General features: G+C 65.4%; 1 protein-coding gene across 11 annotated transcripts in view; it reads left to right on the plus strand.

Moving 5' to 3' along the window:
• PLEC (plectin) overlaps positions 1–23,446 on the plus strand; it is a 59,013-nt gene that overhangs the window by 35,167 nt on the left and 400 nt on the right. For all 11 annotated transcript variants that reach the window (XM_065628291.1, XM_065628294.1, XM_065628284.1 and 8 more), the window contains 19 exons: positions 576–885; positions 1,440–1,517; positions 1,898–2,059; positions 4,173–4,277; positions 4,755–4,850; positions 4,937–5,062; positions 5,631–5,783; positions 5,861–6,015; positions 6,694–6,820; positions 7,393–7,576; positions 7,673–7,830; positions 8,944–9,122; positions 9,701–9,839; positions 9,976–10,332; positions 10,421–10,504; positions 10,633–10,737; positions 10,946–11,044; positions 12,406–15,786; positions 16,386–23,283. In XM_065628291.1, the coding sequence (XP_065484363.1) occupies positions 576–885; positions 1,440–1,517; positions 1,898–2,059; positions 4,173–4,277; positions 4,755–4,850; positions 4,937–5,062; positions 5,631–5,783; positions 5,861–6,015; positions 6,694–6,820; positions 7,393–7,576; positions 7,673–7,830; positions 8,944–9,122; positions 9,701–9,839; positions 9,976–10,332; positions 10,421–10,504; positions 10,633–10,737; positions 10,946–11,044; positions 12,406–15,786; positions 16,386–22,706 (12,319 nt within the window). In that variant the 3' untranslated portion in view covers positions 22,707–23,283. The remainder of the gene's footprint in view (positions 1–575; positions 886–1,439; positions 1,518–1,897; positions 2,060–4,172; positions 4,278–4,754; positions 4,851–4,936; positions 5,063–5,630; positions 5,784–5,860; positions 6,016–6,693; positions 6,821–7,392; positions 7,577–7,672; positions 7,831–8,943; positions 9,123–9,700; positions 9,840–9,975; positions 10,333–10,420; positions 10,505–10,632; positions 10,738–10,945; positions 11,045–12,405; positions 15,787–16,385; positions 23,284–23,446) is intronic.

Genomic DNA, 23,446 nt, shown 5'->3' on the forward strand with positions numbered 1-23,446 from the left:
TGTCCCCCTTAGCCTCCATGTCCCCTGTGCCCCACATTTTCTGTGCCCTCCACGTCCGCCATGACTCTCCTGTCCTCTGTGCTCCCCATGTTCCCTGTGTCCCCCGTGTCTTCCATGCCCCCATGTCCTTTGTGCTCCCCATATCCCCTTTGCTTTCTATGTCCCCCGTGTCCCCCTTTCCATCCATGTCCCCTATGCTCCCCATGTCCCTCTTTCCCTCTATTTCACCCATGACCTCCAATGTCCCCCGTGTCCCTCCAATGTCCCCCGTGTCCCCTATGTCCCCTATGTCCCTTCTTTCCCTCTTTCCCTCTATTCCCTCCATTTCCCCTATGTCCCCCGTGTCCCCTATGTCCCCTCTTTCCCTCTATTCCCTCCATTTCCCTTATGTCCCTCCAATGTCCCCTATGTCCCTCTTTCCCTCCATTTCACCCGTGACCTCCCATGCCCCCTTGTCCCTCCAATGTCCCCTGTGTGCCTTTTTCCTCTATTCCCTCTTTTCCTCTATTTCCCCTACGTCCCTCCAACATCCCTTGTGTCCCCGCGTCCCCGTGCCGACGTGCCGCTGCCCACAGGGTGTACCGCCTGCACGAGCGCCTGGTCGCCATCCGCACCGAGTTCAACCTGCGGCTCAAGTCGGGGGTGCCGGCGGCGGTGACGGTGGCGGCGCCGCTGGCGCAGCGGCCGCGGGCGGAGCTGGACGAGGCGACGCTGCGGTACCTGCAGGACCTGCTGGGCTGGGTGGAGGAGAACCAGCGGCGGCTGGCGGCGGCCGAGTGGGGGGTGGACCTGCCCACCGTGGAGTCCCAGCTGGGCGGCCACCGCGGCCTCCACCACTCCATCGAGGAGTTCCGCGCCAAGATCGAGCGGGCACGGGCTGACGAGGTGAGCGGGTGACCCCCCCTGCTCCGGGGGGTCCCCAGAACCCCTGGGGCTGCCCCCACCCCTGCTCCTGGGGGTCCCCCCAGGGCTGCCCCCACCTCTGCTCCTGAGCATTCCCCAAACCCCCAGGGCTGCCCCCACTTCTGCTCCTGGGAGTCCCCCCAGGGCTGACCCCTCTCCTGCTCCCCAAACCTCTCAATCTGCCCTCTGCCCCCAGCCCCGCGCTCGGGGGTCCCCAAACCCCTCAGTCTGCCCTCTGCCCCCAGCCCCGCTCCTGGGGGTCCCCAAGGTCTGTGCTCCGGCTGGCGGGGGCTCTGGGCAGAGCAGCCCATCCATCCCAGCCCCCCCACGCCCTGGGACCCCCTGGGACCCCCACTGCCCCCCACACCTCATGCCCAGCAATGGGAGCGGGCGCTGCCCCCCGGCTCTCTCCCTCCTCGATGCTGGGGTCTCTCCCCGGACCCCCCTTGGGGAGCTCGGGGTGCTGGGGGGGGCAGGATGCTGCTGTCCCCAGGGGTGGGACGGGGGTCCCCGCGCTCACGTCACGTCCCCCCCAGGCACAGCTGTCCCCCGGCCCCCGCAACGCCTACCGGGAGTGCCTGGGCAAACTGGACCTGCAGTACGCCAAGCTGCTGGTGAGACTGGGGGGATGCGTGTGACATGGGGGGACCTGCAGAGAGGGAGATGTGTGACATGGGGGTCACCTGCGGGGGCGGGGGGGGTTGTGACATGGGGGTCACTTGCAGGGGGGGATGTGTGGCACGGGGGAGATGTGCAGGGAGGAGGATGGGGAGGGGGAGATGTGGGGGTCGGAGGGTGCAGGGTTGGGGGGTGCAGGGCTGGGGGGCTGCAGGTTTTGGGGGGTACAGGGCCAGGGGTTGCAGGCCCGGGGGGAGTGCAGGGCTGGGGGGATGCAGGTTTTGAGGGGGTGCAGGACCAGGAGGTGCTGGACTGGGGGGTGTAGGTTTTGGGGGTCACAGGGCCGCAGCTGCAGCCCCCCGTCCCGTGTCCCCAGAACTCGTCCAAGGCGCGGCTGCGGCACCTCGAGAGCCTGCACGGCTTCGTCAGCGCCGCCACCAAGGAGCTGATGTGGCTGAACGAGAAGGAGGAGGAGGAGGTGACCTTCGACTGGAGCGACCGCAACCCCAACGTGGCGGCCAAGAAGGAGAACTACTCGGTACGGGACGGTGGGACACGGGCCTGGCCCTGGGTGTCACGGTCCCATCCCTGTCCCTCGCTGTCCCTGCATGTCACTGTCCCTGTCCCTGCACGTTGCTGTCCCGCATGGTCCAGTCACTGTCCCTGTCCCTCCCTGTCCCTGCACAGTCCTGTCCCCTTCTCTACGTGTCACTGTCCCTGTCTCTAAATGTGGCTGTCCCTGTCCCTGCGTGGTGTTGTCCTGCACAGTCCTGTCCCTGTCCCTGCACAGGGCTGTCCTTGTGCAGTCCCTGTCCCTCTGGCCTGGTGGTGACAGATTTTTGAAGGTGCCCCTGCAACCTGTGGCAGAAGATGCTCTTTGGCCACCCCTGCCTGCTGTGCCAGCTCTGCCCGCTGTGCCACGCCATCTGTACCCGCCGTGCCACGGTGTCCCTGCCCACTGTGCCACCCCTGCCTGCTGTGCCGCGCTGTCCCTGCCGTGTCACCACATTCTGCTGTCCCTGCCGTGTCACCGCGCTGTGCCGCACTGTCCCTGCCGTGTCACCCTGCTCTGCTGTCCCTGCCGTGTCACCGCGCTGTGCCGCACTGTCCCTGCCGTGTCACCCTGCTCTGCTGTCCCTGCTGTGTCACCCTGCTCTGCTGTCCCTGCTGTGCCGCCGTGCCGCACTGTCCCTGCCGTGTCACCGCGCTGTGCCGCAGCTGCAGCCCCGCTCTGTCCCCTCCTGCCGCCAGCTCTGCCCGTCCTCTCTGGTCAGGGCTGGTCTTTGTCCCCTCCCGCTGTCACTGACTGAAACTGCATCTGCGTGCTGAGGCCGAGACCCCTGAGCCCCCCGTGTCTCCACCCTGAGCACCCTGAGCCCCCTGTGTCCCCACCCTGAGCACCCTGAGCCCCCCGTGTCCCCACCTTGAGCACCCTGAGCCCCCCGTGTCCCCACCTCGAGACCCCTGAGACCCCTGAAACTCCCGTGTCCCCTTCCTGAGACCCCTGAGACTCCCGTGTCCTCTCTCTGAGCACCCTGAGCACCCTGAGACCCCCACATCCCCCCTTGAGCCCCCTGTGTCCCCTCCCTGAGCCCCCCAGCCCCATCCCTCATCCCCTGGCACCCCCACCCCCGCGGGCTCCTGGTTGGGGACCCACCCCCACCCGCTCCGAGTGTCCCCCTCCGGTTTGTCCCCAGTGTCCCCCGGCAGCCGCAGGTTCCCCGGGGTGGGGGCGGGAGGGGCTGCAGCCCTGGGGACACGCAGACGTGCACAGACAGATGGACACACAGACACGCAGATATGCAGACATGCACAGATGGATACACAGACATGCACGGATGGACACACAGACATGCACAGACGTGCACAGACAGACACACAGGCAGACACACGTACATGTAGATATGCACATATAGATGCACAGACAGATATGTGGACACACAGACAGATGCATAGATGTGCAGACACACAGATGGACGCACAGACACACAGACGGACGCACAGACAGATGCACAGGCACACGGACAGGCAGACACGCACAGACACAGATGCACACAGATACACACACACAGACAGACACGCGCACACAACGTGCACAGCTGGACACACAGCCATAGCCGGACACACAGACATGCACAGACAGATGCGCAGACATGCACAGACACACAGATGTGCACAAACACACAGACAGGCACACAGATAGATACACAGGCGCACAGATGCACAGACAGACATGCACAGATGGACGCACAGACACAGACAGATGCACAGACTTGCGGAGGCAGACTCACAGATACACAGACAGACACACAGGTGGACACACATGCAGACATACACAGACAGACACACAGACACGAACGGATGCACAGACACAGACGGATGCACAGACACGAACGGATGCACAGACACAGATGGATGCACAGACACGAACAGATGCACAGACACAGAGAGACAGATGCACAGACATGAACAGATGGACAGACACGGACACACAGACACACACAGACAAATGTGCAGACAGACACACAGACAGATGCACAGACACACACAGACACGCACAGACGGGCACACAGACACACACACAGACAGACACACGCACACGACAGCCACGGCCGGACGCACGGCCACGTGTGCTGTCCATGTCGGCGCAGGCGCTGATGCGGGAGCTGGAGCTGCGGGAGCGGCGCATCAAGGAGCTGCAGAGCTCGGGGGAGCGGCTGCTGCGGGACGAGCACCCGGCGCGGCACACGCTGGAGGTGGGGCTGGGGGGGCACGGGCAGGTCTGAGGTCCCTGAGGGGGCACAGGGGGGTCTCTGGGGGGCTGAGAGGGGTCTGGGGGGCCAGGGCGGGTATGGGGTGGTATGGAGGGTGTGGGGGGTTGCTGAGGGCTGGCAGGGGGTCTTGGGGGTCTGGGGAGCCAGGGGTGGTATGAGGGGATCTGGGGGCGCTGGTGGGTTTTGAGGGTCTGAGAGGGGTCTGGGGGGTCAGGTGGGAGTGGCAGGGGCTGAGGGGACCTGGGGACTCTTGGGGGGCTGAGGGGGGCCAGGGGGAGCGTGGGGGTCTTGGGGAGCTGGGGGAGCCATGGGGCCTGGAGGGGCTCTTGGGGGGCTGAAGGGTGCCAGGGGTGTCCGGGGGGGCTGGTTGGTGCTGGTGGCGATGGCGGTGGCGGTGGCAGTGCCGGTGGCAGTGCCAGCACGGGCAGGGTGACCCCATGTCCCCATGTCCCCGCTCAGTCGTTCCAGGCGGCCCTGCAGACCCAGTGGAGCTGGATGCTCCAGCTGTGCTGCTGCATCGAGGCGCATCTGAAGGAGAACAGCGCCTACTTCCAGGTACGGGGGGGTTCAGAGGGCGTGGGGCACCCCCAGGACACCCATGGCTGGGTGTCGAGCCCAGCTGACCCCCTTGGTCCCCCCAGTTCTTCGCCGACGTGCGGGAGGCTGAGGAGTTTCTGCGGAAGACGCAGGAGAACATGAAGAAGAAATACTCGTGTGACCGCAGCATCACGGTGACGCGCCTGGAGGACCTGCTGCAGGACTGCCTGGTGAGGGGCCCCGGGACCCCAGAACCCCCCCGTGTGGGCCCCCCCGTGTGGGACCCCCTATGTGGGAACCCCCTGCGGCCCCTGGGGTGACCCCCTGCAACCCCAGGGGTGACACATCTGCCCCCAATCCCTGAGCCCCCCTGCAGCCCCCAAGGTGACCCCCAGACCCGCTGCAACCCCTGGGGTCACCCCCAGACCCCCAGCAGTTCCAGGGGTGACACCCCCTGCCCTCCTGCAGCCCCTGGGGTGACTCCCCGAATCCCTGACCCCCTGCAGCCCCCGGGGTGACCCCCATCCCACTGCAGCCCCCTGAGGATGATCCCCTCCCAAGCACCCCCCGCTGCAACCCCCCAGCATGACCCCCCCACTGCGGTGACGCCCTCCCCACATGCAGACCCCGCTTCAGGAGTGACCCCTCCACTGACCCCCCAGCATCCCCCCTCCCACCCACAGACCCTCACTGCAGTGCCCCCGCCCCAACACCCCACCCTGCCACCCCCTCCCCAGACCCCCACCCCGTGGGGCGCAGCGGGGCCCCCCCAGCCCTGACCCCACGTTGGTGCTGCAGGAGCAGAAGGAGCAGCTGGCGGAGTATGGGGCGCAGCTGGCGGGGCTGGCGCGCCGCGCCAAGACCATCGTGCAGCTGAAGCCGCGCAGCCCCGGCGCCCCCCTGCACGGCCGGCCCCCCATCCAGGCCGTCTGCGACTACAAGCAGATCGAGGTGCGGGGGACAGCGGGAGGGCCGGGGGAGGGTCTCTGGGGACCCCCACCTGGTCTGACACCCCCGCGCCCCCCCAGATCACGGTGCACAAGAACGACGAGTGCGCGCTGCTCAGCAACGCGCAGCCGCACCGCTGGAAGGTGCTGAGCGCCGGCGGCAGCGAGGCCATCGTCCCCTCCGTCTGCTTCCTCCTGCCCCCGCCCAACAGCGAGGCGCTGGACGCCGTGCGCAGGTCAGCGCGGACACCCCCCACCCGTGGGGACCCACCCCAACCGTGGGGACCCCGTCTGTGTGCTTTCCCCTGTCCCTGGGGTCCCTCTGTCCATGTGGTCCCCTGTCCGTGGGGTCCCTCTGTCCATGGGATCCCCGCTGTCCGTGAGGTCCCCCCTGTCCGTGCAGTCTGTGGGGTTCCTCCTGTCCACAGAGTCCCCCCCTGTCCTTGGTGTCCCTCTGTCTACGGGATTCCCGCTGTCCATTGGGTCCCCTTGTCCACGAGGTCCCCCCTGTCCCTGGGGTCCCTCTGTCCATGGAATCTCTGCTGTCCGTGGGGTCCCCCCTGTCTGTGATATGCCCCCTGTCTATGGGGTCCCTCCTCATCCTTGGGTCCCCCAGCCTGTGGGGTTGCCCTGTTTGTGGGATGCCCCCTGTCTGTGAGGCCTCTCCTTAGCCATGGGGTCCCCCCTGTCTGTGTGGTCCCCCAGTCCTTGGGGTCCCCTTGTTTGTGTGATCTTTCCTGTCTGTGGGATCCCTACTCATCTGTGGGGTCTCCCTGGACTGTAGGGTCCCCCCTGTCCCTGGGGTCCCTCCCCAGCCATGGGGCCTCCCCTGTCTGTGTGGTCACCCCCATCCGCGGTGTCCCTGCACCCGTGGGGTCCCCACCACCCCCCCTCACCCTCACCATGTCCCGCAGGCTGGAGGTCGCCCACCAGCAGCTCCTGGAGCTCTGGCACCAGCTGCACCTGGACATGCGCTGCCTGCTGTCCTGGCAGTGCCTGAGCCGCGACATCCAGCAGATCCAGACCTGGTCCCACCTCACCGTGAGTTGTCCCCGGGGGGTCCCGTGGGGGCTCATGGAGCCTCTGTGCTGGGCTCTGGGGAGGCCAAACCTGAATCCCAGGGGCAGTTCTGGGCCCCTCACGCCAAGAAAGGCCTTGAGGTGCTGGAGCGAGTTGGGAGAAGGGAACGGAGCTGGTGAGGGGCTGGAGCACAAGGGTGATGGGAGCGGCTGAGGGAGCTGGGGGTTCAGCTGGAGAACAGGAGCTGAGGGGAGACCTTCTGATCTCTGACCTGCCTGAAAGGAGCTTGGAGCCAGGGGGGGTCGGGCTCTGCTCCCCAGGAACAAGCGCCAGGACCAGAGGAAACGGCCTCGAGTTGCGCCAGGGGAGGTTGAGGTTGGATCTGGGGAACAATTTCTTCCCCAAAGGGCTGTGGGGCATTGGAACAGGCTGCCCAGGGCAGTGCTGGAGTCACCATCCCTGGAGGGGTTGGACAGACGGACATGAGGTTCTCAGGACATGGGGCAGTGCCAGGGTTCGGTTATGGTTGGACTCAAACACCTTGAGGGTCTTTTCCACCCAAACCGATGGGTGATTCTGTGCTCCCCGCGCAGTTCCGCTCGCTGCAGGTCGAGGAGTGCCGGCAGGTCCTGCGCAGCCTGGACACCCACTACCAGGCGTTCCTGCGCGACAGCCAGGACTCGCAGACCTTCCAGCCCGACGACCGGCTGCAGGCCGAGCGCGACTACAACGCCTGCACGCACAAGTACGAGCTGCTGCTGCGCAGCCAGGAGAAAGGTGAGACCCTCCCGTCCCTGCCACCCCGGGCTCCTGGGGTGTTCCTGAGGACACAGGGAGCGGGAGGGCGCTGACCCGTCCCCGGTGTCCCCACAGGCGAGCAGGACGAGTCGCTGTGCAAGAGCTACATCTCGCAGCTGAAGGACATCCGCCTGCAGCTGGAGAGCTGCGAGTCCCGCACCATCCACCGCCTCCGCCTGCCCCTGGACAAGGACCCAGCCCGCGAGTGCGCACAGCGCATCTCCGAGCAGCAGGTACGGCTGCAGGGGCATGGGGACCGTGGCACCACACACGGGCATGGGGACCGCGGCACTGCACACGGGGATGGCAACCCTGGCACCGAACATGGGGACCCTGGCACCGCACATGGGCATGGGTACCCTGGCACCTGCAACAGGGATGGGGACCCTGGCACCGCACATGGGCATGGGTACCCTGGCACCTGCAACAGGGATGGCAACCCTGGCACCCGCAACAGGGACGGGGACCCTGGCACCGCACACGGGCATGGGTACCCTGGCACCTGCAACAGGGATGGCAACCCTGGCACCCGCAACAGGGACGGGGACCCTGGCACCGCACACGGGCATGGCGACCCTGGCACCCCCAGCGGGGCTGAGTCTGTCACAGAATCCCAGAATCACAGGATGGTTGGGGTGGAAGGGACCTCTGGAGATCTCCCAGTCCAACCCCTGCTGACACAGGGTCACGAGAGCAGGTAGCACAAGAACATGTCCAGGCGGGTTTGAATGTCTCCAGAGAAGGAGACCCCACGACGTCTCGTAGAATCATAGAACGTCCTGAGCTGGAAGGGACCCACAGGGATCATAGAATCACAGGCTGGTTTGGGTCAAGGGCCCTTCCCAGCTCCCCCAGTGCCCCCCCTGCCATGAGCAGGGACATCGTCACCAGCTCAGGTTGCTCAGAGCCCCGTCCAGCCTGGCCGGGGATGTCTCCAGGGATGGGGCTTCCACCACCACTCTGGGCTACTTGAGCCAGTAAATCAAGTGAAAGGTGGTTGGATGAGCATCTCAGCAGGACCAAAAAGATGCATTTTTAGGAGACCACAAAGCAGTTTCCTGTCCCTGTACAGGACAACCCCACAGTTCACGCCGTGTGTCTGAGGACGTTGTCCCGTCTCTTCTTGAACACTGTCAGGTTGGGGTCATGACACCTCCCTGGGGAGCCTGTTCCAGTGCTCTGTCACCCTAAAGCAAAGAAGTTTCTCCTCATATGTCCACCACATGGGTGGGCTGCAGACCCCTGCGCTGCTCCTCTCCCGGGGCGGGGATGGCCGGGTCCCGGCTGGCAGGACACGGTGTCACATGGGGGATCAGTGGGAGTGAGGGACCCTCCTGTCCCTGCAGCAAACCCACCTGGAGCTGGAGGGCATCAAGAAGAACCTGGACAAGGTGAACGAGAAGACGGAGCAAGTGCTGGCGCAGCCCGAGCAGGCCAGCTCGGCCCCTGTGCTGCGCTCGGAGCTGGAGGTGACGCTGCAGAAGATGAGCCAGGTGTACAGCCTGTCCAGCATCTACCTGGAGAAGTGAGTGCCCGACCCGGCGCGGCTCCGTGATCATCAGCCGGGATGAGCTCAGCCTGGGGGGTTCTGCGGGAGTCACGGAATCATCAGATGGTTTGGGGCGAAGGGATCTTCAAAGGTCACCAGTCCAACCTCAGGGACATCTTCACCAGCTCAGGTTGCTCAGAGCCCCATCCAGCCTGGCCTGGGATGTCTCCAGGGATGGTTCATCTACCACCTCTCTCGCCAACCTGGGCCAGGCTCTCACCACCCTCCTCGTAAAAAAAATTCTTATATCCAGCCTGAATCTCCCTCCTTTAGTTTGAAACCATCACCCCTTGTCCTATCACAACAGGCCCTGCTCAAAAGTCTGTCCCCATCTTTCTTATTGCCCCCTTTTAAGTCCGGAAGGACCGCACTAAGGTCTCCCTGGAGCTTCTCCTCCCCAGGCTGAACGCCCAGCTCTCTCAGCCTTTCTCCCCCGAGAGCTGTTCCAGCCTTAGATCATTTCTGTGACCCAGCTGTGCCGGCGTGTCCTCCCCTTCGCTGGGCTCTGTGCTGCCTGATGCCGGCGCCAGCTGAGCCATCTCCTGTCCCCGCAGGCTGAAGACCATCAACCTGGTGATCCGCAGCACTCAGGGCGCAGAGGAGCTGGTCAAGAAGTACGAGGACCAGCTGAAGGACGTGCAGACCGTGCCGGCTGACCTCAAGGAGCTGGAGGCCAGCAAGGCCGAGCTGAAGGTAACGGCACCGGGACGGGGCTCAGGTTCTTAGGGACATGGGTTCGTGCCAGAGTTGGGTCAACGGTTGGACTCGATGATCTTGAGGGTCTTTTGCAACCATTCGATGATCCCGTGACCCCCGTTCTCTGCGGCAGCGGCTGCGTGCACAGGCTGAGGGCCACCAGCCCTTCTTCAACACGCTGGAGACCGACCTGAGCAAGGCCAAGGACGTCAACGAGCGGATGGTCCGGGGCCACAGCGAGCGTGACGTGGACCTGGAGCGGTACCGGGAGCGCGTGCAGCAGCTGCTGGAGCGCTGGCAGGCGGTGCTGGCACAGAGCGACCTGCGCCAGCGCGAGCTGGACCAGCTGGGCCGGCAGCTGCGGTACTACCGGGAGAGCTGCGACGCGCTGCTGCGCTGGATCCAGGACGCCAAGCAGCGCCAGGAGCAGATTCAGGCGGTGCCCATTACCGACAGCAAGACGGTGCGGGAGCAGCTGCTGCAGGAGAAGGTAACGCCGGTGGCGGGACGCGTGGGGCCGGTGCTGCTGGCTGACCCCGGCCGCGGGGCGCCTGAGCTCACCTCCGACTCTCCCCCAGAAACTTCTGGAAGAGTGCGACCGCAACAAGGACAAGGTGGAGGAGTGCCAGCGCTACGCCAAGCAGTACATCGACGCCATCAAGGTGCGCCGCCAGCCCTGCCCGCGCCAGGCTGGCTGTCCCGGGGTGCTGGGACGGCTGTGGGGCTGGGGGAGGCCAGAGGGGCTCGCTGGGGACCCTGGCCGGTGTCCTGAGCACCCTGTGCCCCGCAGGACTATGAGCTGCAGCTGGTGAGCTTCAAGGCACAAGTGGAGCCCATGGCCTCGCCGGCCAAGAAGCCCAAGGTGCAGTCGGCATCCGACAGCATCATCCAGGAGGTGAGGGGGGATCCATGAGTGCCGGGGTGCGGCTGAACCCAGCGGCTCCTTCCCAGGGAGCGGGGGCTGTGGCCCTTGCTGAAGGGGCGGGCATGGGGGTCTGGCATCGGGCTTGGCTCCCTTTGGCCCCAGTGCCACCACGGTGCTGAGCAGCGGGGTGGGGGTGCTGTGGGTGCGTTCCCCTGCTGACCTCCACCATCTGCCGCAGTACGTGGAGCTGCGGACACGGTACAGCGAGCTGACCACGCTGACCAGCCAGTACATCAAGTTCATCACCGAGACGCTGCGGCGCCTGGAGGAGGAGGAGGTAGGGCAGCAGTGCACGGGGCGGCACGGCTCCGGCCGCGTCCTCCCTGCCGTGTCACCACGCGGTTCGTGGTGATGCCAGCCCCCCATCACTAACGCTGGCCACGGCCTCTAACCCTGCTCTGATCGGGCTCCTGGCACTGAAGCTGCTGGCTCTGGGCGCAGTGGGTCCCCAAGCCGAGAGGTTTGGCCGGGCCAGCGTGCAGCTGCACCGGCGGGCTCTGGCGAGACTCTGGTAGGAGGCACTTCCCAGATACACGTAGCGCAGTCAGCATCTGCCTTCGCTTGGGCGCTGTGCTCGGGCACTGGCGCCCGCTGGTCTCTGTCTTCATAACCTCTCTAATTCTTGGTTTCTGCCCTCAAAGTCGAGCCGCTTTGCCAGTGCTTTGTCTTGGGGGCTGGTTGTGTTGGTGGGGATCTAATGAAGGGTAAATAACCAGGATGACTCTGGCCTCCCTGCACCAGGTACTCACTCTGCGCATGTCCCTGTCCCCACCGCACCCTCCGCCTCACCCTGCGCGCCCCTCCTGCCGCTGCACTCCCGCTCCTGTCTGCCTCTGCCGCAGCCCCCGCGCCCTCGCTGTGCCTCCCGGGGTGGCACGAGGGGACCCCGCGGCGCCAGGTCCAGCTCCCCTGTGTGCACTGCCCTCACCCTGCACGGAGCGTGCGGTGGCCTCACTCACGCTGCGTGTGGCACCAGTGCCCTGCGGCACAGCCCCGCACCATGCATGAGCTGAGCCGACCCTTCGGCATGTGGCCGGTGGGGAGGGATTCGGAGCAGCACGGGCCGGAGCTGGGATCACTCTCCACCTCGTCGAGGCTTTCCCGGCAGGGAAAGCTCTGCTGGCACATCCCTCGCCGCCCGCTCCCTCTGTGCCGCTCGTGCTGGTGCTGCCGCTGGGTCTCGTTTCGCTGAGGTGATGGGTGTCTGCGCCGGCGCCTCTCGCATGGGCAGCATGGTGGGGCCCTTCTCCGCGGGGACGTTGGGCACGGTGGTGGTGCGCACGCCGCTCGCATCCGTCTCCATTGCCTGCGGCTTTGCTCGCGCTCCATCTCTTCTCTGTGGTACGTGGCCATCTTGCTTCTGGCACCGCTGTCTTGGTCCTGTCGCTGTGCTGAGTGAGACACGGCGGTCGTGTGTCCCATCTGCCATACGTCTTCTGGAAGCCGGTGTCACCGCCTCCAACTCGTGGGGAGGCTCAGGGACCTGAAGTCATTCCACACGCATCCTCCGCCCCGGACTGTCCCGTCTCCCGGCGGTGCGTGGTTGTGGCTGGTGCTGACGCCCCGGCTCGGTCGCATCCCTTGTGATTTCTTTCTCTCTTCCCTCTCTGTTTTCTCTGCACCCCCTTTGCCCTCCAGAAAGCCGCCGAGAAGCTGAAGGAGGAGGAGAGGAAGCGGCTGGCGGAGGTGGAGGCGCAGCTGGAGAAGCAGCGGCAGCTGGCCGAGGCCCACGCCAAAGCCAAGGCGCAGGCGGAGGCGGAGGCGCGGGAGCTGCAGCTCCGCATGCAGGAGGAGGTCACCCGGCGGGAGGTGGTGGCCGTGGACGCCGAGCAGCAGAAGCAGAACATCCAGCAGGAGCTGCTGCAGCTGCGGCAGAACTCGGACCACCAGATCAAGTCCAAGGTCAAGCTGATTGAGGAGGCCGAGTACAACCGCAAGAAGGTGGAGGAGGAGATCCGCCTCATCCGCCTGCAGCTGGAGAGCACCGAGAAGCAGCGGGCGAGCGCCGAGACGGAGCTGCAGGAGCTGCGGGCGCGCGCCGAGGATGCCGAGCGGCAGAAGCGGCAGGCGCAGGAGGAGGCCGAGCGCCTGCGGCGGCAGGTGAAGGAGGAGAGCCAGAAGAAGCGGGAGGCGGAGGAGGAGCTGAAGCGCAAGGTGCAGGCGGAGCGGGACGCGGCGCGGGAGAAGCAGAAGGCGCTGGCGGACCTGGAGCAGCTGCGGCTGCAGGCGGAGGAGGCCGAGCGGCGCATGCGGCAGGCGGAGGCCGAGAAGGAGCGGCAGATCCAGGTGGCGCAGGAGGTGGCCCAGCGCAGCGCCGAGGCCGAGCTGCAGAGCAAGCGGCTGTCCTTCGCCGAGAAGACGGCGCAGCTGGAGCTGTCGCTGCAGCAGGAGCACATCACGGTGGCCCATCTGCAGGAGGAGGCCGAGCGGCTGAAGAAGCAGCAGCTGGAGGCCGAGCGGTCGCGGGAGGAGGCCGAGAAGGAGCTGGAGCACTGGCGGCAGAAGGCCAACGAGGCGCTGCGGCTGCGGCTGCAGGCCGAGGAGGTGGCCCACAAGAAGACGCTGGCGCAGGAGGAGGCGGAGAAGCAGAAGGAGGACGCGGAGCGGGAGGCCCGCAAGCGCGCCAAGGCGGAGGAGTCGGCGCTGCGGCAGAAGGAGCTGGCGGAGGAAGAGCTGGAGAAGCAGCGGGAGCTGGCGGAGGGCACGGCCCAGCAGAAGCTGGCGGCCGAGCAGGAGCTGATCCGGCTGAAGGCGGAGATGGAGAACGGGGAGCAGCAGCGGCTGCTGCTGGAAGAGGAGCTGTTCCGGCTGAAGGCGGAGGTGAGCGAGGCCATCCAGAAGCGCAAGGAGGTGGAGGAGGAGCTGGCCAAGCTGCGCGCCGAGATGGAGGTGCTGCTGGAGAGCAAGGCCAAGGCGGAGGAGGAGTCGCGCTCCAGCAGCGAGAAGTCCAAGCAGCGGCTGGAGGCCGAGGCCAGCAAGCTGCGGGAGCTGGCCGAGGAGGCCGCCCGCCTGCGCGCCCTCTCCGAGGAGGCCAAGCGGCAGCGGCAGCTGGCGGAGGAGGAGGCCGGGCGGCAGCGGGCCGAGGCCGAGCGCATCCTCAAGGAGAAGCTGGCGGCCATCAACGAGGCCTCGCGGCTGAAGGCGGAGGCGGAGATCGCCCTGAAGGAGAAGGAGGCGGAGAACGAGCGGCTGCGGCGGCTGGCGGAGGACGAGGCGTACCAGCGCAAGCTGCTGGAGGAGCAGGCGGCGCAGCACAAGCAGGACATCGAGGAGAAGATCGCCCAGCTGAAGCGCTCCTCGGAGAGCGAGCTGGAGCGGCAGAAGGGGCTGGTGGAGGACACGCTGCGGCAGCGGCGGCAGGTGGAGGAGGAGATCCGCGGCCTCAAGGCCAGCTTTGAGAAGGCGTCGGCGGGCAAGGCGGAGCTGGAGCGGGAGCTGGGCTGCATCCGCGGCGAGGCCGAGGAGGCGCAGCGCAGCCGGCAGCAGGCGGAGCGCGAGGCCGAGCGGCAGCGGGCGCTGGCGCTGGAGGAGGAGGCGCGGCGGCGCGAGGCCGAGGAGAAGGTGCGCGCCATCGTGGTGGCCGAGGAGGAGGCCGCGCGGCAGCGGCGGCTGGCGCTGGAGGAGGTGGAGCGGCTGCGGGCCGCAGTGGAGGAGGCGCGGCGGCAGAAGGAGCTGGCGGAGAAGGAGTCAGAGCGGCAGATCCAGCTGGCGCGGGAGGCGGCGCAGAAGCGTCTGGCGGCGGAGGAGAAGGCGCACCTGGCCGCCGTGCAGCAGAAGGAGCAGGAGCTGCTGCAGACGCGGCAGCAGGAGCAGAGCCTCCTGGAGCGGCTGCGCGAGGAGGCCGAGCGCGCGCGGCGGGCGGCCGAGGAGGCCGAGCTGGCCCGTGGCCGCGCCGAGCAGGACGCCAGCCTGTCCCGGCAGCGCGTGGAGGAGGCCGAGCGGCTGAAGCAGCGGGCGGAGGAGGAGGCGCAGGCCCAGGCGCAGGCGCAGGCGGATGCGGAGAAGCTGCGGAAGGAGGCCGAGCTGGAGGCGGCCAAGCGGGCGCAGGCGGAGCAGGCGGCCCTGCGGCAGAAGCAGCTGGCGGACGCTGAGATGGAGAAGCACAAGAAGTTTGCCGAGCAGACGCTGCGGCAGAAGGCGCAGGTGGAGCAGGAGCTGACCAAGGTGAAGCTGCAGCTGGACGAGACTGACCACCAGAAGGGCATCCTGGACGAGGAGCTGCAGCGGCTGAAGGAGGAGGTGGGAGACGCCGTCCGGCAGAAGGCCCAGGTGGAGGAGGAGCTCTTCAAGGTCCGCGTGCAGATGGAGGAGCTGGCGAAGCTGAAGAGCCGGATCGAGGAGGAGAACAAGGCGCTGATCCTCAAGGACAAGGACAACACGCAGAAGTTCCTGGCGGAGGAGGCCGAGAAGATGAAGCAGGTGGCGGAGGAGGTGGCGCGGCTCAGCGTGGAGGCGCAGGAGGCCGCCCGGCTGCGGCAGCTGGCCGAGGACGACCTGGCGCAGCAGCGGGCGCTGGCGGAGAAGATGCTGAAGGAGAAGATGCAGGCGGTGCAGGAGGCCACGCGGCTGAAGGCGGAGGCAGAGATGCTGCAGAAGCAGAAGGACCTGGCGCAGGAGCACGCCAAGCGGCTGCAGGAGGACAAGGAGCAGATGCAGCAGCGCCTGGCCGAGGAGACCGAGGGCTTCCAGAAGACGCTGGAGGCCGAGCGCCGGCGGCAGCTGGAGATCACGGCCGAGGCCGAGCGCCTCAAGCTGCAAGTGGCCGAGATGAGCGTGGCCCAGGCCAAGGCCGAGGAGGAAGCCAAGCGCTTCAAGAAGCAGGCGGAGGACATCAGTGAAAGGCTGCACGAGACTGAGCTGGCCACGCAGGAGAAGATGACGCTGGTGCACACGCTGGAGATCCAGCGGCACCAGAGCGACCAGGACGCGGAGAAGCTGCGAAAGGCCATTGCCGACCTGGAGCAGGAGAAGGAGAGGCTGAAGCAGGAGGCAGCACTGCTGCAGCAGAAGGCAGAGGAGGTACTGGGCTGCGGGTCCCCTTGGTGGTGGCGGTGCACGGGGAGACCCTCGCTGCGGCGCGGGCGGGCGCGGAGCTGGCTGCTGGCACCGTCCAGGAGGAGGCGGCGTCCCCGAGACCCCGCTCCAGCGTCTGTCCCCCTGCCTGGGGCAGGACCCCCAGGTGTGGGGCAGGACCCCCATGCATGGGGCAGGGCGTGCGTGGAGCCAGCACCAGGCACAGCGAGGTGAACACGGCCGGGAGGTGTCGGCGCAGGAGCTCCCACCCCCGGCTGCTGCCATGGAGGGGGATCCCCACCCCCCATGCCAGCGTTCCGGCCCCGCGGTGCGTCCTTGTTCCTCTCCGGAGACGAGAGCCGTCCTTGGCTCCCGCCGCGGTGCTGGACAGGGAGTCCCTGACCCCGCGCAGGAGCTCGTGTCCTTTCCCCGCTCGTCCCACCCCGTGTTGTTTGTCCCTAACCCCAGCTCTGCTCCCGTAACTCCTAACCCCTGTAGCAGAGTGGTTGAGTGACTGTGCAGCTCCCCGCCTGGTGCCACCCCCGCTGCCTGTCCCCCCGCCCCGCCGGTGCCGTCTGACCGCTCTGTCCTCTCTCCCACCCCAGATGCAGGTGGCCCAGGAGGCACAGCTCCGCCAGGAGACCCAGCTCCTCCAGCAGACGTTCCTGACGGAGAAGGACGCCCTGCTGCAGAAGGAGAAGTTCATTGAGGAGGAGAAGACGAAGCTGGAGAAGCTCTTTAAAGACGAGGTGGACAAAGCCCAGAACCTGAAGGCGGAACAGGAGCGGCAGCAGAAGGAGATGGAGCAGGAGAAGCAGCAGCTGAAAGCCATGCTGGACGAAGCTAAGAAGCATCAGCAAGAAGCGGAGGAGAACGTCCGTCAGAAGCAGGAGGAGCTGCAGCAGCTTGAGAGGCAGCGGCAGCAGCAGGAGAAGCTCCTGGAAGAGGAGAACAAGAAGCTGAGGGAGAGGCTGGAGCAGATGCAGGAGGAGTACAAGGCCGCCCTGGCGCAGACGCGAGAGATCATGATCCAGACGGACGACCTGCCCGAGGAGGCCGCGGTGACCATGACGCAGCTGCCGGATATCAAGGCCATGCCCAACGGCAGAGACGCGGTGGATGGGCTGACGCAGAACGGGGAGCCCGAGTTTGCCTTTGAGGGCATCCGTCAGAAGGTGTCTGCGGAGAAGCTGGCGGACGCCGGCATTTTGAGCAAGGAGAGTTTAGACAAGTTGGCAAAGGGTGTGGTGAGTGTTGGCGAGCTCTCGCAGAGGGAAGACATCAAGAGGTACCTGCAGGGCAAGAGCAGCATTGCCGGTTTGTTAATCAAACCCACCAATCAGAAGATGAGCATCTACGAAGCCATGAAGAAGAAGCTGCTCAGCCCGGGCACTGCGCTGGTCCTCCTGGAAGCGCAGGCGGCCTCGGGCTTCATCATCGACCCCGTGCGGAACGCGAGGCTCTCGGTGAACGAGGCGGTGAGGGAAGGAGTGATCGGGCCAGAGCTGCACAACAAGATGCTGTCGGCTGAGCGGGCGGTGACCGGCTACAAGGATCCCTACACGGGTGACAAGATCTCCCTCTTCCAGGCCATGAGGAAGGAGCTCATCGTCAAGGAGCACGGCATTCGCCTGCTGGAGGCCCAGATCGCCACCGGCGGCATCATCGACCCTGTCAACAGCCACCGTCTCCCTGTGGAAGCTGCCTACAAGCGCGGCTACTTCGACGAGGAGATGAACCAGGTCCTGTCTGACCCCAGCGATGACACCAAGGGCTTCTTTGACCCCAACACGCAGGAGAACCTCACCTACCTGCAGCTCATGGAGCGGTGCGTGACGGACCCAGACACGGGGCTGTGCCTCCTGCCGCTCACTGACCAGGCGGCCAAGGTGAGAGAGCTGGTCTACACCGACAAAGAAGCCAAGGATGTCTTCAAGAAGGCCACGGTGACAGCACCGTTCGGCAAGTTCCAAGGGAAGACAATGACCATCTGGGAAATCATCAACTCTGAATACTTCACTGAGGACCAAAGGCGGGACCTGATCCAGCAGTACAGGACCGGCAAGATCACAGTGGAGAAGATCATTAAGATCATCATCACGGTTGTGGAGGAAAGCGAGAAGAAGAACCAGATGTGCTTCGAGGGCCTCCGGGCCCCCGTGCCAGCCGCCGAGCTGCTGGAAAGCAAAATCCTCAATAAGGACCTCTACAACCAGCTGCACCAGGGCAAGAAGACCGTGAAGGATGTGGCAGAGATGGAGTCTGTGCGGCAGTACCTGAAGGGCACGGATGCCATCGCCGGTGTCCTGGTGGAGTCCACCGGCCAGAAGCTGACATTCTGCGAAGCCCTGAAGAGAAACCTGCTGAAGCCAGAGGTTGCCCTGTCCCTGCTGGAAGCCCAGGCTGCCACCGGCTACATCATTGACCCAGTGAGCAACAAGCTGTTCTCCGTTGACGAGGCGGTGAAGGCCGAGGTGGTGGGGCCGGAGTTCCACGAGAAGCTGCTGTCCGCAGAGCGGGCGGTGACGGGCTACAAGGATCCCTACACGGGCCAGACGGTTTCCCTCTTCCAGGCGCTCAAGAAGGGCCTCATCCCCACCGACACCGGGGTCCGTCTGCTGGACGTCCAGCTGGCCACCGGAGGCATCATCGACCCTGTCAACAGCCACCGGCTCCCGCTCGAGGTCGCCTACAAGCGGGGCTACCTGGACCCCGAGATACACGAGGCTCTGGCCGAGCTCCAAGGCGACGCCAAGGCCTTCTACTGTCCCAACACCCAGGAGCACCTCACCTACGCCCAGCTGCAGAAGAACTGCCACCGCGACAAGCAGACTGGCTTCTGCCTGCTGCCCCTCTCAGACAAAGCCATCCAGGCGCAGCAGGAGGAGGTCTACACCGACAGCCAGGCCAAGGAGTGCTTCGACAAGGCGACCGTGGAGGTTCCGGTGGGCAGCATGAAGGGCCAGACGATGACCATCTGGGAGCTGATCCACTCCGAGTACTTCACGGAGGAACACAGGCGGGAGCTCCTCCGGCAGTACAAGACGGGCAAGGTGACCATTGAGAAGATCATCAAGATCGTGATCACCATCATTGAGGAGGCAGAGACCAAGAGGCAGGAGAAGCTGACGTTCAGTGGTCTCCGGGCACCCGTGCCCGCCAGCGAGCTGGTGGAGTCACACATCATCAGCAAAGCCCAGTACGAGCAGTTGAAGGAAGGCAAGAAGTCGGTGAAAGACCTCGCCGAGACAGACGCAGTGAGGAGGTTCCTGCACGGCAGCGACTGCATTGCCGGCGTCTACGTGGAGGCGACCAAGGAGAAGCTGAACATCTACGAGGCCATGAGGAGGAACCTGCTGAGGCCCAGCACTGCCGTGGTCCTCCTGGAGGCCCAGGCAGCAACCGGGTTCTTGATTGACCCCGTGAGGAACCGCAAACTGTACGTCAACGAGGCTGTGAAGGCCGGTGTGGTTGGGCCTGAACTGCACGAGAAGCTGCTGTCAGCTGAGAGGGCTGTGACGGGCTACACCGACCCCTATTCGGGCAACACCATCTCCCTCTTCCAGGCCATGAAGAAAGGACTCATCGTCAAGGAGCACGGCATCCGCCTGCTGGAGGCCCAAATCGCCACCGGTGGCATCATCGACCCCGTGCACAGCCACCGTCTCCCTGTGGAGGTGGCCTACAAGCGCGGCTACTTCGATGAGGAATTGAACCGGACCCTCTCTGACCCCACCGATGACACCAAGGGCTTCTTCGACCCCAACACGCACGAGAACCTCACCTACAGGCAGCTGAAGGAGAAGTGCATCGAGGACCCGGAGACGGGCCTGTACCTGCTGCCTCTCCGGGAGCCTGAGAAGCCCACGGTGGTGGAGACCACGCAGGTGTACACGGAGGCGGAGACGCGGAAGGTGTTTGAGGAGACGCAGGTGGAGATCCCCGTGGGCAGCAGGGCTGGCTCCTCCATGTCGCTGTGGGAGATCATGCACTCGGACCTGCTGCCCGAGGAGCAGCGGAAGCAGCTCATGGAGGAGTTCCAGTCAGGCCGCGTGTCCAAGGAGCGCATGATCATCATCATCATCGAGATCATTGAGAAGACCGAGATCATCAGGCAGCAGAATCTCACCTCCTACGACTACATCCGGCGCCGCATCTCAGCCGAGGACCTCTACGAAGCCAAGATCATCTCTCAGGAGATCTACAACCTGCTGAAGCAGGGCTCCAAAACCTTCCGGGAGCTCCTGGACGTGGAGACCATCTGGAAGTACCTCTACGGGTCGGGCTGCGTGGCTGGCATCTACATCCCCTCGTCCAAGCAGAAGCTCAGTATCTACCAGGCGCTGAAGAAGGGGCTGATCAACTCCGAAGTGGCCCGCTGCCTCCTGGAGGCCCAGGCTGCCACCGGTTTCATGATCGACCCCATAAAGAACGAGATGCTGACTGTCGACGAAGCCGTCAGGAAGGGCGTCGTGGGGCCTGAAATCCACGACCGACTCCTGTCCGCGGAGAGGGCCGTGACCGGTTACAGGGACCCGTACAGCGAACAGAAGATCTCCATCTTCCAGGCCATGAAGAAAGACCTCATCCCCAGCGAAGAGGCCCTCAAGCTCCTGGATGCCCAGATCGCCACCGGTGGCATCATCGACCCACACCTGGGCTTCCACCTGCCGCTGGAGGTGGCCTACCAGCGGGGCTTCATCAACAAGGAGACGCACGACATGCTGTCCGAGCCCAGCGAGGTGCGGAGCTATGTGGACCCGTCCACGGAAGAGAAGCTGAGCTACACACAGCTGCTGAAGCGGTGCCGCAAGGACGAGGGCAGCGGGCTCCTCCTGCTCCCGCTCTGCGACACCAGGAAGCTGACGTTCCGCGGGCTGCGCAAGCAGATCACCGTGGAGGAGCTGGTGCGCTCGCAGGTGATGGACGAGGCCACCGCCCAGCGCCTCCAGGAAGGCCTCACCTCCATCGAGGAGGTCTCCAAGAACCTCAAGAAGTTCCTGGAGGGTACCAGCTGCATCGCTGGCGTCTTCGTGGACTCCACGAAGGAGCGGCTGTCCGTGTACCAGGCCATGAAGAAGGGCATCATCAGGCCGGGCACCGCCTTCGAGCTGCTGGAGGCGCAGGCGGCCACCGGGTACGTGATTGACCCCATCAAGGGCCTCAAACTGACAGTGGAGGACGCCGTGCGCATGGGCATCGTGGGGCCCGAGTTCAAGGACAAGCTGCTCTCTGCCGAGCGGGCGGTCACCGGCTACCGGGACCCCTACACCGGGAAGCTCATCTCCCTCTTCCAGGCCATGAAGAAGGGCCTGATCCTGAAGGACCATGGGATCCGCCTGCTGGAGGCGCAGATTGCGACGGGAGGCATCATCGACCCCGAGGAGAGCCACCGCCTGCCCGTGGAGATCGCCTACAAGAGAGGCCTCTTTGACGAGGAGATGAACGAGATCCTGCTGGATCCCAGCGATGACACCAAGGGCTTCTTTGACCCCAACACCGAGGAGAACCTCACCTACCTGCAGCTCATGGAGCGGTGCATCACCGACCCGGAGACTGGCCTCTGCCTCCTGCCCCTGAAGGAGAAGAAGCGGGAGAGGAAGACGTCTTCCAAGTCCTCCGTCCGCAAGCGCAGGGTGGTCATCGTCGACCCGGAGACGGGCAAGGAGATGTCCGTGTACGAGGCCTACCGCAAGGGCCTCATCGACCACCCAACCTACCTGGAGCTGTCGGAGCAGGAGTGCGAGTGGGAGGAGATCACCACGTCCTCCTCCGACGGCGTGGTGAAGTCCATGATCATCGACCGGCGCTCGGGACGCCAGTACGACATCGACGACGCCATCGGCAAGGGCCTGATCGACCAGTCAGCCCTGGACCAGTACCGCTCGGGCACCCTCTCCATCACCGAGTTCGCAGACATGCTCTCTGGCAACATGAGCGGCTTCCGGTCGCGGTCGTCCTCCGTGGGCTCGTCCTCCTCCTACACCATCAGCCCGGCCCCCACACGAACCCAGATGTCCATGTGGAGCGACCCGACCGAGGAGACCGGGCCGGTGGCCGGCATCCTGGACACCGACACCCTGGAGAAGGTGTCCATCACCGAGGCCATGCGCCGCAACCTGGTGGACAACATCACGGGGCAGCGGCTGCTGGAGGCCCAGGCCTGCACCGGCGGCATCATCGACCCCAGCACCGGCGAGAAGTGCTCCGTCGCTGACGCCGTCAGCAAGGGCCTGGTGGACAAGATCATGGTGGACCGCATCAACCTGGCGCAGAAGGCCTTCTACGGCTTCGAGGACCCGCGGACCAAGACGAAGATGTCGGCGGCGCAGGCGCTGAAGAAGGGCTGGCTGTACTACGAGGCCGGGCAGCGGTTCCTGGAGGTGCAGTACCTGACCGGGGGCCTGATCGAGCCCGACACCGAGGGCCGCGTGTCCCTGGACGAGGCGCTGCAGAAAGGCACCATCGACACGCGCACGGCCCAGAAGCTGCGCGACGTCAACACCTACTCCAAGTACCTCACCTGCCCCAAAACCAAGCTCAAGATCTCCTACAAGGACGCCATGGACCGGAGCATGATCGAGGACGGGACGGGCCTGCGGCTGCTGGAGGCCTCCTCGCAGTCCAGCAAGGGCTACTACAGCCCCTACAATGTCAGCGGCACCGGCTCCGCCGCCGGCTCCCGCTCGGGCTCCCGCACCGGCTCCCGCTCGGGCTCCCGGCGCGGCAGCTTCGACGCCACTGGCTCCGGCTTCTCCATGACCTTCTCTTCCTCCTCCTACTCCTCCTCCAGCTTTGGCCGCAGATACGCTGGGGGCGCCGTGGAGGCGGCCGCGCTGGCCCTGGCGCTGCCAATGGGCGGCTGCGGGCGGGAGGCGCTTGGGGGGCGCCCCGGGGTGCCGGGGACCCCGCTCCGCGTGGCCTGAGCCGCGCCAGCCCCGTCCCGAGGAACCCGCCGCCTCCCTGCTCCGCATGTGGCAAAGCTGCTGCCCAGTCACTAGTACCTTTTTTTAATTTTTAAACTCTGTTCTTCTTCCAAAGCAGTGCCTGAAGTTTAACCAAAAAGACTAGACTAATATATTAATATATACAATTATTCTGACAGTATTTGTATATTAAGAGATGAGAGAGAAGACACACTACCCTCCCAGACGTGCCGCCCTGGCCCCTGCTGAGCCCCCACCGCTCCGACACTGCGGCAGAGCTGGAAAACCGTTCGTCTTTTTGATCTCACCACTTAGCGACTCTTTTGTAATTAATTAACCCTGCCGGCTTCATCCCCGCACCCCCAAGGAGGAGACTATCCTTTCCCCGCAGAGGAGGACGCCACGGGCTCCACACCGGCACCGCACACCCAGACCCTCCGCACCGGCGCCGGAGCCGTCGCCTGGACCCTTCCACCCCCTCGGCGTGGCGAGGAGGGGCCTCCGCACCCCAGCCCCCGAGCTGCCCTGGCTCGGCCTCCCGGCACATCCCTGCCACCGCGGAGCCAGCGCCCCCACCGTAAGTGCTGGCGCTGCCCGGTGCTTCCACTCCGCCGCTTCTCCCACCGCCGCCTCCGCCAGCCTGCCCACCGGGACGCAGCCGCCGCGCTCGGCTCTCCCTGGCGGCCGCGCTGCCCGTCTGTCTGTCTGTCTGTCTGTTGCTGGTGTATCTGGGAAGTGCT

The sequence above is a fragment of the Caloenas nicobarica genome, chromosome 2 (genome assembly GCF_036013445.1).
Source record: "Caloenas nicobarica isolate bCalNic1 chromosome 2, bCalNic1.hap1, whole genome shotgun sequence".
Classification (NCBI taxonomy): domain Eukaryota; kingdom Metazoa; phylum Chordata; class Aves; order Columbiformes; family Columbidae; genus Caloenas; species Caloenas nicobarica.